At 36.1% G+C, this 14,368-nt stretch overlaps 1 protein-coding gene across 3 annotated transcripts; it reads right to left on the bottom strand.

Annotated features, from left to right (window-relative positions):
* Positions 1 to 1,126: 1,126 nt before the first annotated feature.
* Positions 1,127 to 13,494, bottom strand: LOC137101646 (synaptosomal-associated protein 23-like). Of its 3 annotated transcripts, none has more exons than XM_067480330.1 (8): positions 13,336 to 13,494; positions 9,868 to 9,982; positions 6,710 to 6,751; positions 6,294 to 6,342; positions 5,095 to 5,212; positions 3,799 to 3,966; positions 3,509 to 3,653; positions 1,127 to 1,733 (listed from the first exon to the last, which is right to left on the bottom strand). In XM_067480330.1, exons 2-8 carry the CDS (start codon positions 9,922 to 9,924, stop codon positions 1,671 to 1,673), a joined length of 642 nt encoding a protein of 213 aa, XP_067336431.1. In that variant the 5' UTR covers positions 9,925 to 9,982; positions 13,336 to 13,494; the 3' UTR covers positions 1,127 to 1,670. The 3 variants fall into 3 exon arrangements, with proteins under 3 accessions (XP_067336431.1, XP_067336430.1, XP_067336429.1); XM_067480329.1 differs by lacking the exon at positions 13,336 to 13,494 and adding an exon at positions 13,124 to 13,281; XM_067480328.1 differs by lacking the exon at positions 13,336 to 13,494 and adding an exon at positions 12,414 to 12,545.
* Positions 13,495 to 14,368: the final 874 nt, after the last annotated feature.

Raw genomic sequence — 14,368 nt, 5'->3', positions numbered from 1 at the left:
GGCCAATCTACAATGTAGGAATCCTGCATGTTCTCCAGTTAAAAGGGGAAAAAAAAAAAAGCCATTTGTTTTCATTGGGTTTATTTCAACAAACCTGCTGCATGTGCCTTAATGACAATGGCAGAGAGCTAAAATTTGAAATGATAGTGGCTTTAACAATATGCAGCCATGTGTTTACAGGCTATGCAATTATCCAAAGCTGAGGAAATGAATTTTCTGCATATTGTGCAGTAGCCGTGTGTAAGCTATTGAATCTCCTATTATGTGCTATAAATCCCTAATAACCAAGAGCTAACAAAGACAGAAAAGTGAAATTAGATTAACAGAATGACTATAGGCAACTAATAAACTGCTACAATAAGATTTAGTATTTACGTCAACGCTGCGGTCAGAGTGAAAAACTTCGAGACACTAAATATGAGGTACAGCAGTTGATTTTCTGATGACAAATCTGTTATAAAGTAAAGTGGGTGCTTTGGAGAAAGTAATGAATATTCCTCATGATACTTACTGACCTTACTTCACATTTGAAAGAAAAGTGTTATTTAATAAACTTCTTACACCAGCTCAACAACTTTCCAAATTATTGCAAATACTTACAATACGTTTAGTTCCTATGGGTTAGGGGAAAAACAACAACAACAAAAAAAAGCAGCTCTAATTTGGGGTTGGTGCTTCAAATTCCATATGGAAGGCTTCTCAATGACACACTTCAAAGCACATTTGATACTTTTGAAATAGTTTTTACATTTGAAATGGCATAAATGACATGGGAACAAAGTGTTAAAAAGATAACTTTATTCACAAGTCATTTCTGCTTGATAAAGAATAATTAAATATGGATATTATCTAAACAAACAAAACAACAGTACAAGGTTTATTATGACACACTCTACTAATATTTTGAGTGTGTTTTAGAATTTCACTACATGCAGCTCCAGACCAATAAGATTGTTTTTATATATATATATATATATATATATATATATATATATATATATATATATATATATATATATATATATATATATATATATATATATATATATATATATATATATATATATATATATATATATATATATATATATATATATATATATATATATATATATATATATATATATATATATATATATATATATATATATATATAAAAAATTAGGTGTCTGCTGTATATCATTAAAAGACAGTTCATCAGTATGGACCAGTGACCTCTTCCATACATAGCAGATATGCACAGACAGAGACAGTTCATAGGTCTTGACTTTAAGAGAAAGGCAAAGGTGGTGAAAAAAAGGCAGCTGAACTGTGCTACATCCCTTCCTGTGATTACTAAGATATGTTACAACAGGTTTTGTGCATATTTGGTATCAGACAAAAGTCATAGGCAGTGAGTCACTTTCTTTTTGGAGCAGTTTCTGATGCCCACACTGCTTCTACAAGTTCGGCATAACTGAGTGTTTAATGCTGGTGGCCAATTTATAAAAATATATCGATGTTTGAGGATTCCATTTACATTTTGGTGCAGTCACACTGCTTGCAAAAAGAACGCCTGAATGCTCTCAAAGAGTGTGTGTGTTTATGCATGTGTGCAAGTATGTGGTATATGCACATGTGTGGTGACAGAGGCTCAAGGTTGGCAGGTAAAAGTGAAAAAGCAGGGTCGTCTATTTCATGAGCTTATTGGCTCTCTGGTTCGCTTCATCAATACGAGCCTTGTTCATTTCCGCCTGAAAGAAAATAAGAGAGGGGGTTTGTATTATCAATTAATGTAAATTTATTACACAATTTGAAATTACAAATTCTTACCTCTCAAAATATTCATAGGTTTATTCAATAACAGGACAGAGCATTGTACAACCCCAATTCAACAATTTGGAAATCACATCAACCCATATTTTCTTCGCAATAGAACATAAATAACATATCAGATGTTGAAACTGAGACATTTTAAACATTTCATGGAAAATATTAGATTGTTTTGAATTTGATTGCAGCAACACATCTCAAAAGTTGGACCAAGAGCAAGGCTGGAAAAAGTAATTGGAATATCCAAAAAAAAAAAGGAGCATTTCAGAGAGGCAGAGCCTTTGAAATGTGAAGATGGACGGAGGTTTACCAATCTGTGACAAACCGTCTAAAAATTGGTGAAGACTTTGAAGGTCACAGATTAATCCAAATTTGAAATTCTTTTTGGAAACCTTGGATGCGGTGTCCTGTGGACTAAAGAGGAGAGTGACCATGCAGCTTGTTATCAGCAGACAGTTCAAAAGCCTGCAACTCTGACGGTATGGGGGTGAATTAGTGCCTATGGCATGAGCAGCTTACATTTCTGGAAAGGCATCATCAACGCTGAAAAGTACATAGAGGTTTTAGAGAAACATATAGTCTGCATCCAGAGGTCATCTCGTTTAGAGAAGGCCTTGCATATTTCAGCAAGACAATGCTAAACTACACACACACACAACACAACAAATCCATCACAACAGCATGGCTTTGCAGGAGAAGAGTCTGGGTGCTGAACTGGCCTGCTGCAGTCCAGACCTTTCACACAGAAAACATTTGGTGAATCATAGAATGAAAAATCCAGCAACAAAGGCCCAGGACTGTTGAGCTGCTGGAATCCTGAATCTGACAAGAATGGGACAACATCCTCTCCTACAACTCCAGCAACTGATCTCCTCACTTCCCAGATATTTACAGAAAAGAAGGGATACTACACAATGGTAAACACCACCCTGTTCTTTTTTTATGTGTTGCTGCCATTAAATTCAAAATGTGCCAATATTTTCCATGAAATGGAATGAATAACATTTCTCAGTTTCAACTTCTGATGCTTATGTTCTACTGTGAATAAAATCTGGGTTTATGAGAATTGTCTGTTTGTTTTTTAAGTTTACACAGCCACCCAACTTTGTTGGATTGAGGTTCTCTATGTCTATCAAAAACATCACATCCTCATCTGACTGAAGAAAACAAGGGATTCTAGAGGCTTCACATACTTTCTCTTGTCATTGTAATTTTGTGCTCTGTTCATTAGACCACAACTCAGCAGAGCACCCTGCCAAAGAACCATTCCTACACAGGTCTTAAAAAGGTCTCTTATCATTAAAATCCGGGTTTAACTTTACTGAGTGTCGTAAATTTTCAGCTAATTAAGGTTTGTTAAACATGATACTGCCCTCCTGTGGACACGTACGTCTACCATGCAATTATAAAAGAAACGGGTATGAGTGTAGGTCTGATTTGAAGTTTACATTTATTGACGGAGAAGTACAATTCGACCTTAAATCATATTTTAAGATGAAAGAAATCCATTTTTTTAAAGTAGTTGTTGCATAAAATTCACAGGATGCCTGTAAGTTTGCTAACTTCGCTTTTTTAAAACAAATGTAAAAAGTGTTCTGTGCAGAATTATTAGTAAATTAAAGTTAAATAATGCTTGAAAGTCACAAATTTTAGATGTTTTGTCATGGTAATGTGGATTTTTATCTCAGATTCTTACCTTTTCAGCAACGCGGTCAATCTGTTTGTTCTGCTTTTCAATCTCATTGCCCATGTCTACAGCCATATTTTTCAGATTGCCAATAATGCTGCCAACTGTCTGCAGATTATCCTCCATCTCATCCTCACGTGCATCGTTGGTTACCCTGTACCATAGATGTAAAATACAATTTGTTGTTGAAAGAGTCTACGCTGTACTGTATGTGTCAATGTCAAAAAAGATGAACACAATGTCTAAATGACACCATGGTTCGGATCACACTATAGAAAGTTTCTTGAGAAAAATCCTACCTCTTGATGAACGGGCCTGATGGTGCCGAGGCATTCGTCTGGCCAGCCTGACCATTGTGAACAGCTGACGGCTGCCTTGAGACAACCTTAGAGCCATTGGATTCAGAGTCACCTTCTCCAGTACCCCAGGTACGCTTGTACCGTGAGTCATGTTCGATAGTTGTCACTCTGGAGGGGGAGGAAAAAAAAATAAAAATCTCAGAACAAACCAGTAAATCCAGAACCAGAAAAGTGTTAATTTCCAAAAGCAATCACATGGTCTTAAAAAAACAAACAAACAAAAAAACAAACTCATTAGGAGGTGATTACCATGTTCATAGATGTTAATTTATCATAACATAGTTAATAAGATTCCCTACCTTATCTTTTTGTAATCAAACAATCCTCTTCTCCAGTGCGATAGCATTTTGGGAAGATTATTTGTTCATGTTTAAAATTGGATATGGTCTTACTACACACAAACAGCATAACACTACGGTTTGATGGAGACTGTTCACAGAAGCCTTCACAGTCATATTCCCTACCACTTCATAACCACCGTGAATGCTCAACAATTTTCTGACCATAAAATACACATGATGAGCAAAGTTTCTCCCCATGTCAAACTGCAAAGGTCTCTAGTTTATAGAGTGATCATGTGAAAGCACATTGACTGATGAGTGTAACAACACGGAGGTTTTCAATAGCTAATAAACACAGGTTGAAGTGCGAAGGGTCACTGGTTCCCAAAATGTCCCACTTAATGGAATAACCACACAGGTTTCAGAAATAAGAATATTTTAAATTTATTTCTAAACTCTTATTCTTTGGCCCATCAGTTTACTATAGCAGAGAACACTGATGCTAAATATTAAAAAGCATCCACTGCCATTGCTATGGTAAAAACGACAGGCTTAAATTAGAGCTGACGCAAATTTGAAATGTTCAGCATTATGTTGGAAATTTAAAGTTTCAGACAACAATACAGCTTCCAACAGCATTTATCAAAACTCTTACAACATATTTAAGGTTGATGTCTAAGTTATTGGTCAATACTACTTGGGCAATGAGAGTTAACTTCACGGCTTACGGTTTTGATGTACAGAAGATGTCAACTTTCAGTAAACGTACACAAATGTTCATCAGTTCTTTTAGCCATAGAAATGCTACAACAACTATGTTGTCTATGGAGAAAAAATATTTCATGAAAGAAAAGCATGATAAAGGTCATCTTCCAGCTGCTAATAAAACAGTGCTGTGCATCTAAAATATCACAAGGTATTTAAAGCTTGTAGCAGCCTGGAGTGTCAGGTGTACCTGTCACAGGGGCAGACACAGAGGCCGCAGCACTTTGAGAGGTCAGTCAAGTTTTTCTCAGCCTGTTTCATGTCCTGGTTGATCTGGTCCATGCCATCCTCCACACGCCTAAGCTGCTCTAAAACACACAGGTACACCCCTCAATGTCAGGGTCCCCCATTTTGTATCTGGGTAGATTTACGTCGATATACATTAGGATAGAACCTTATTGCTATTATTTTGTTTACCACGTATTTATCCAAGTGTTGAATAGATTACATTAAATGTAATGATTGCTGTGTGGATTCTTAAATTGGGTCAATAACTGGGTCATTGTGGCAGAAAAAAAAGACAAAAATACTGCAGGTAGAACAACAAATAATTACACATTTGTAAAAAAAGGAATGCACACACACACACACACACACACACAAAGCTGCAGGGAAAAAACGTTTGAGAAGACAGAAATAAAGCAGTGACTGCTCTGCATTAAACACCCTAACACAGTTACTGAACAATCGGCACACTAGTTGTCACACAAATTAAGCAGGATAACCAATAATAAATACTTGGCTGTGATCATTGGGGTGAATTCCAATGCAAATAAATAAACATTTTTACTGCAGTAATACCAAGTGTTGGATTATAGTGTAACTGTGACGCTTGCTGCAGATGCCATGTAAAACAGCTTTTTTAATGACCTCTATACATTATTCAGTGCCTGTAGTCACACTTTGCACAAATTAATTGAACTTAGAAACTTAGAAAATCCATGCATTTCTTTAGGCATAACATTCCTAAACATCTTTGTCCTTACACTTTCTATAAAACACACATCCAGGACTGCCCCAAGTAAAAATGAAAATTTAATCACAAACATAATTACAAATGCAAAGAATGTTGCTGAAATACTTTAATTTGTCTTCATTTTGGCAAGATGTTATCTGGTTGATAATGTCATGCCAAAAACTTGCAATCATGAACTATCCAAAAAAGAAAGCTACGTGATGCTAAGGGTGTGTATATTGACCGTCATAGATTATTTAGCGGTGCGCATGTCTTTTCTGATGTGTAATGAGTTTCTTCCAAAATAAATGAACCAAGAATGACTCATCCTGTTACCATTTACCTATAAAAGGAAAATCAAATAAAAAGAAATGAAATTTGGGAAAAGGAGGTGAGAACACGTGCATTAAAATCAGTGTATGTTGTACAATTACCTCCTTGCTGGTCCAACATCACCAAGGTGTTTCCACCCGTCTGTTTGCTCTGGAAAAAAAAAGTTTTAAAAACAGATTTAGAGCCATGGAAAGGATAACAAGAACAACTTATTTATAATTAGAATGAATATATACATTTTACTTCTGACGTAATTTATTTTGTTTTCCAACAATGACCACAGTGCCCCATTAATGTAATTTACATTTCACCAATGTCAAAGTCTATTTAAAGTCTGTCATTCATTTAAAAAAATAAATATACATTTGACATATTCCTGATCACAGCAAAATTAGGGGCAAGTTATAGAGCAATGTGGAGACACTTCATAGTCATTATAGCATATTATAACAGTCCTACACTGAGTAATATTTTGCTTTGTGTCAAATGCCAAATTGTTAATATTTAAATGTCTTACCTCCTCTGCCAACTGCAGCATCCTTCGTGTGCTTTCCAATGACTTAATAAATAAAAAGACAGGTTTCAGATAATATTGAGAAATGTAGATTTATTACCTCAGGTTTCTTGGCATACAATTGATTAGCTGTGCATTCACACCTCCAATTTGTCTCTGGTCTCACAAATGCCCTGATAGTTTGTTTTTAAGTACAACATTTTGGTAACCAGTGTTCCAACAGGGGAATTTTCTGCTGTTTGTTATGGTTTATGTGCCCTTCCATTTGTGTTCAAATTTCTTCCGGACATGGTGATTTTTAAATTGTTTAGGCCTGGAAAGATGGACCAGATGTTAGGCTTCAGTTTAGATTTGTTTGGAATTTCTTAGCCTAATTACCTTTAACAAAACAACTGAGTGGTGTGAATGCGTTGCAGAGGACAGCACAGAAAACAGCAGAAGGGAATCAGAAAGGAGACAATAAGAAAGCGATAGGAAGTTTAGGGAAAATGGAAAGATGGACGTGATAAAAAAACATGACGAATGCAACAATATTAATACTCAAGATATAAAAGTAAACGGCAGTTCTACACTGTGTCAGCTGACTGAGTATCATGCAAGATTATATATTTGTTTTGCCATGACTCACGATTCAAGTTACATTTGTTTGCTGGACCTTTGAGTTTTTTCAGTAACTTTCAAGATTATTAGAGCTGCAACTGGTGATTATTTCAATCATCAATTGATCAGCCAAATATTTTCTAGATCGATCAATGTGGGTCTATAAAATAAAATACAATGCGGAAATATGTCCTAGTTTTCTATGTGTCCATATTAGATTAGATGTGCTTTTAATCTTTTTTGGACAAACAGAGGTCTATGCTATAGACAAACTAATCCAGCCTGCAGGCTGACAACTAAACAGGAGAGAAGAAGAATCAGTGTTGGTTTTATGCATCTTTTGTTGCATCTTATGCAACAACAAAATAAATAAAAATGGCTAAAGTTACCCTTATTATTAGGCTGCAAGCTGTGACAATGTGCTTTTTTAGCTCTTAGATAAAGACAAAACTGAATACCTAGTTTGTCCTTTAGAAAGCATAAACAAAACTGTGTACAGTATGCACAGTTTCTGGGATGAGGAAATGTAATTTTGTTAGCCTTCCAGTTTGGTTGCGACCTCAAACCCTCTTCACAATTGGTATCCATCTTGGATTTAGGACACATCTACAGTGTTTCAGTGTCTAAACTCTCCCCGATGAGATAACATGAGAGAAAAGTTAACAACCTAAAGCAAGACCTAGACAAAAGCACACATGCACGTACACAGACAAAAAGTACTGATGACAAACTGGAATGCAGTCTGTTCAGGTGAGTTACACCTCTGCGTCTCTATTAATAGCAGGTGTTGTACATAGAGCAGAGCATTCAAAGGAGCGAAGCACGAAAGCAACTCAGGGCATGACTCCATTGTTGCCATCACTAATGAATTGTTAACAAGAGAGAGTTGGGACCCGATTCCTCATTCTCTCTGTGTTATGTTTGCTCTGAATACATTAATCAGTGAGTTGGGAAACAGACAAACACAAAACTGGCGAGAGTAATGTGTTGAGCTCAGCCAGGTTTCTGTTGGCTTAGCCAGAACATCACTTGGGTGGATAAACATTACATTTTGTCTCCTAAAATCCTTGAACTTGGCTAATTAAGCCTGAAATTGCTATCTTAGCCAAATTTTCCAGATTGCAGTGCTGTGACAAATCTTTGAGATACAGACATGCTCATGGTATTTATTTATTTTTTCGTCATTTGTTTGTCAAGGTTTAAATGAAAGTACAGTTAGGCAGAATGTGAGCAGGCTCCAGCAAGCTTCATGAAAGCCTTTTTTTTTTTTAAACATAAAAGTGAACTGTAACACTACCATAAAAAGTATTATTGGCTGCAATATGCCACAATGAACTATAAAATACACACTGTAAACACTGTTAGTATTTTTTAATTACTGGACACAGCCAACATTTCTTAATATTTTCCTATAACAATTTCTGATGTAAATGTCAGCCATGCTCAGAGTAGTATGAATGGTTACCCAAAACCAGAGTAGTAAGTAGCATAAGCAGAAGGGGCCTCTCATGCATGGTCCCTTTTATGATCTCCTATGTCAAGGAGGAAGCAGAAGAAGGAAGAAAGACAAAGAGATGATCATAGGTTAACAAAAAAAAAAAAAAATCACATTAAAAGGAAAAAAAACCTCCCCATCAGCACCCCCACAATTAGTACAGTCAAAATTACAGGAAGGTAAAGTGCACAGCTACAAGCCCAGTAAGCGTAAGTTAATTTGCCCCCATCTGAATCAGATGGCTGATCACATGAAGCCCTGGAGTACTGATTAAACAATTATCTCCTTGATAAAACACTTGGATATAGCTGACAACATTCAAACTGTCAAAACCACAGAGAGGTAGGGGAGCTATCAGGCTAAATTAGGCATAAAGCCTCACATGCTTCCTATTAACGCCTGGCTTAATAATCAACTGTGAATGCAATGAATCTAATTACCCAACCCCTGCACTTGCAATGCCACATTACAACAATGCCCTAGATTATCTGTGTGTGTTATTGTATTTCCTAAGTATGACACAATTGCATGTTCATGCTTAAAATTATTATTTCATCATGATGATGATAAATCCTGATTCCTATTATTCAAAGCATGGCTAAATTAAGTACAGCTCTGACAGTTTCACATCAAAAAAATAAAAAAATAAATTAAACTCATTGACATTTTTCAGAAATACACTTATGATTTCTTAAATAGAAGATTTGCACCACTGTGAAACATAAATGTTAAATATAAGGGTAAAGAAAGTACAATTTGTACAATATATAAGAAAAAACTGACTATAATTATATTTTTAGTAACCAAACATGAAAAAGTATATTCAAGAAAATTATTATTTTTTAATTCTTGATGTTACAGATAAAATTATTAAGCATCTAATAAGACTTCCCCATTATGCAAATGTTCATCTGTCCATCTACATATGTTCCAAACACTCATAGACTGACTACCGCAGCATTCATAGTTTGGGCATTTGATACTGGTTTGACAGTCACTTTATAGAAACGTCATACTGGCTCAAAAAACAATGTGAGAGATTGTGTGTGCGCGTGTGACTCAATACCTCATCAGTCAATTCATTGGCCCTCGCGGTTATCTGTTCAACAGTCATGTCTTCCATGTTGCAGCTGTCCTGTTTGGAGGCTCCTCCTGTGGCACCAAGTTCAATAGTCTGCGGCCTGGAAGAGGGTTCGGCAACATTACATCAGAGTGCAGCAATTAAAAAACAAATCCAATACAAAAACAAATATACAAAAATATCTTACAACATCCAATATATTTTTTATACTGACATCTAAAATATTGTTATGACATCCAAAAAAAGTTTTTGGTTGTAAAACAAAATAAAAACAAGGCAGAACCTACAATGAAATCTTTACAGGTTCCTATGAGTTCTAGTTATGAAAAACTTCATGAAAAGCACCGACACCAACTCAGTGCTGTATAACACTTGTAGCCTAATTATGAAATGACTATTGAGTGACAAACATTGAGCTTCATGAAGAGAGAAATAGATGTTTGTGCCTCTAATACGGAAACTGAAGACAAACATGCAAACCCTAAACAAATGACACTCTATTCCTGTCAGACAACAGGCACTTTGATACTAGAGCAATGATGAAGCAAATCTATTCTTTTGTGAACCCATAGCAGTTTCTTGTTGGTGTGAAGCAGAGCTGCATTGTGGCCAGCTGAACGAAGAAAGAGGGAACTGAGATAAAAGCACTATGATGATAGGGACACCAGCAGCAGAAGGGCAAATGCTAAACAGCAGGAGAATACCCAGGTTTACTACAATAATAAGATTAGTCTGGAAAGTAATTTTCTCATCAGGAACTATTAGAGCAATAAATTACGACATTTAAAAGTTTAGTAAAGAATTATGCATGTTAAATTGTATTGTATAATGTGTTAATCAATAAAGTAATCATGCAAAATAATTCAAGCTACAAACTACATTTGAGCTCATAAGTGTCATGGTGAAATTAAGTACTTAAAATTTTCTTTCAACTTTGCCTATTACTTAAAAGAATCATACACAGTTTCTATGCATTCAATATAGAAACCACTATAATCTTAACTGATTATGACAGACACTATGTGCTCACTGATTTCTTCATGGATTTAGGGAGGGTCTTAAACCAGAGCAATCTCACAGACTCCCACTACTTAATTGGCTGGAAGGTTCGCATACACAAGGTGGGTAATGAAAACTAGGGAATGTACGATGGTATGAAGGTCCCTTAACATTACAGACAGGATGCAAGTACTGAATTTCTACATAAAAATGTGACATCTGGGCTATGAAATCACATCAAGACATAATGATATGCATAGACATTTAGCAGCGCAACACACACTCTGTGTTCAGATCAACACTAAGATTTCATGCTCTTGCACAATATGTGCAACAGCAAGATAGTCATGAGGCAAAGAAGTGTCGCTGAAAACATTTTACTGTCAGCGAACAAAAAGGAAGGGTGGATCGCGATTCGTCTTTAGGGGCCAACTAATGACATTTTTTAGTTTTCTTTGCTTTTACAGTTTGGTTGAAATAATAACCCAAATCCTATGTTACACGATGACATGGGGATAGCATGAGAGTACAGCAACCCCTTCATTACAGTGCTGCAAAGGATGGCTTCTTAATTCATAACAACACCTACACCATCTAGCACAAACATTTTGAGGGACGAGAACTTGAGTTAAAAAGGTTTTGTTTTATTCGTCCCTTCTAGATAATCATTCTGGAGACAAACTGTAAGGCAGACCAGCATCATAGGATGCAGTGACACGAATGGTGTAATGGAAACAGTAGACAGATTCTGTTATGAATAGCAAATTAATCCCAAGATTTTCATAAGCAGAGAAGTTGGCTTGTTTTCTGTGGTGCAGAAAGTCTGCACTGTCAAGGACAGAGATAGTTAACCATAAACACAAAGTTCTGCCTTGGCTCCAAGTCCAGAGATTTTAAATACAAACATACAGGAAAGAAAGCAAAATTCCTGTTTCCTTTTCATTACTACTAACATTTTCCTGTTTTGCAAACAACCCTGGAACTTCAAGTCGCTTTAAAAACCTTCAGCAAGTAAAACCGCTGAGAAAAAAAGAAAAAAAAAAAAAAAGGGCAGGGAAAATAGATAGTCTATTTGGCAGACAGTTCCGAGGTTTTATTGTTGCTGACTCTGCATTTTTGTTGGAAAGAAGGGCATTTGGTTCACAGAAGCTTGACCGCTTATTGTAACTGATTATTGGACTTGGCAAGAAACCGATACTAAATTTACAAATGTAACACTGAAGGAGGACTCGTCCATAGACACTACACACTTTTGAAATGTAAGGCAAAAACAAGAGCAGATGAACACGTCAACACCAAAAGACCAATTAGTACAGCACATCTCTGTTAGCCTGGGTATTGATTTATCCTCATGGCTCAGCGCTGAGAAGGTTACACCAAAACACCCACTTGGGTAAATTCAGAATCTTTGTTGCCTGTGCAACTTGAGCCCTTTGTTTTCACACTGCACTCTTAATAAACACCACAACTGTGACACAACACTAGGTGTTCACAGCCACCACATTAATTTAACAAGCCTGAAAAGGACATACCGATTCATGTTGAAGCTTCCTCACAGCACCCACAGAGAGTGGCTAACACAATGGCTCCTACAGGGAAACTGTTCTTGTTCTTCTACCCAAACCTGTTCCTCCAGATTGACTGTGGCATACCATATTTTCTCACTCATATCATGCTGCTTTCACAGTCACCTCATTAAAAAAAAAAAAAAAATCCTTCTAGCATTTGCACAGTGATGCCAACAATTTTGGCGTGAATTGTTTTGGAGACAGGGTGGTTGACTCCTAATACATTGTGCCAGTGACATCATGTTTTACAAAAAAAAAACAAAAAAAACTTGGACAATGGACTTCTATTTATTTTACTGAATGATCTATAATTTAAAAAAAAAAAATAGAAAGACAAATATATCCATGTTTTTCCCCAACTGCCACTCCAAAGAGAAGACGGACTTGAAAACGCAGGGGCCACATGGTTAATCATTTCCACTGGTGCATTAAAATAGGTCCAATGCTGAATCCACGCACCTGACGTGAGTTGTCTCAAAACATGTGGAACAAAGTTAGTTTCCGAGCAACTATTTAACGTGCCCCAAAAACAAAAGTAACCCCAACGACCACTCTCCCACACCCAACATACGAAACGTGGGACTCTAAAGTCCCCAAATAACACTCTTAAACAAGACAAAGCGTTTGGAAATGACAGTTTCATTGGCTGCCGAAGCAGATTAAAGGTTTCTTACATTGTTGGAACAATTGCCGTTGAGCTCAAGTATCTTAAAACAGGGAAAGACCCGGAAAACAACTCGTCAACCTAGCTAATGTGCTGCTAGCTTGCTAGTTAGCTAGTTCCGCTTTCCTGTCAACTACCTAAAAAAAAAGCCACGACTAAGACAACGAGCGTTAATACTAATGTGGTAAAAGTAGAGAATGTATCTGGAGAATCAATACTTACAGTTAACCCTCCTTGTTTAGAAGAAAAAAAAAAAGAATCTTCAACTCCTCCTTCTCTGAGGTATGTGAACTTGCCACAAATAACTTCTGGATTCCTTCAGTGCTTCCACAGTCGGGCTGTCCGAAGTCGGTCGGTTGGTTGGGGCCTTTAAGTGCTGTCGGAAATACGGCGACTGCAAAACCGAATTACCGTCGGACACTAAATGTCACCGTTAGTTTTGAGTAAAAGTATTGACTGCATACAAAATGTTACTCGAGTATAATCAGTAAAATATTTTAAGTTACTCACAGCAGAAAAGAAAGCCTGTCTGCTTTTACAGACCACTTATATTAGCCTATGAGAACAAATATTTAGTTGTAGAGCCTAGAGACAATTTTCCAAATAGTTGTCATTTTATTTGGCATTATTTAAATAATTGATTCAATAATTGATTGTATCTAATGCTGAGTAATATATTATATATTATTATAATAATACAAAATATTATATAATAATGTTTTGTGTACAAAAATCCCAATTTGTAACTAGCTGCCAAAGCAAAACTGTCAAATAATTAAATTTGATTATCAATGTTATAATATTTCACCTTGAAAACTCCAGTACCACTGCGGCAAATTTAAAGAAATTTAAATGTAACTTTATTATTAGGTAAACAATTATCATGGTCACAACAGAGAATATAGTCTAGTTATATTTTATTATCTTCATATAAAATTATATGCGTCTTAGCTATTAGATAGGCCAAATTCAGGAATGATAATTTCACAACTTTATTATTACTTCATCCACGTTTTTTCTTTTTTCTTTTTTTCTTTTTTTTTTTTTTTTGTAGTTTGCGTAGTTTAATTCCAACGGTAATTTCCAGACATATGAGCTTTCGAAGAGCACTTGAACGCAACACATGATGGTGCGCATGTCCTGTCATATGACTCAAGACAAGGAAAAAAAAAAAAGGAGGCGCTGCTCATTTTCCCCACATGAGTGCAGCATTTACCCTCCGCCCGGACCGCCCCCTTGCCCCCACCTCCCCACC

This window comes from Channa argus, chromosome 16 (assembly GCF_033026475.1).
Source record: "Channa argus isolate prfri chromosome 16, Channa argus male v1.0, whole genome shotgun sequence".
Lineage (NCBI taxonomy): Eukaryota > Metazoa > Chordata > Actinopteri > Anabantiformes > Channidae > Channa > Channa argus.
Note: the sequence above shows the minus strand (reverse complement) of the source record. Positions and strands in the feature narration are given on the sequence as shown.

Excerpts from the sequence above, each read along its gene's own strand:
- LOC137101646 (XM_067480328.1), bottom strand. Across the intron at positions 6,752-9,867 it reads CCAATGAATTGACTGATGAG|TCATTGGAAAGCACACGAAG; the intron begins GTATTGAGTCAC and ends TTATTTATTAAG. Across the intron at positions 3,967-5,094 it reads TGTGTCTGCCCCTGTGACAG|AGTGACAACTATCGAACATG; the intron begins GTACACCTGACA and ends CTCCCCCTCCAG.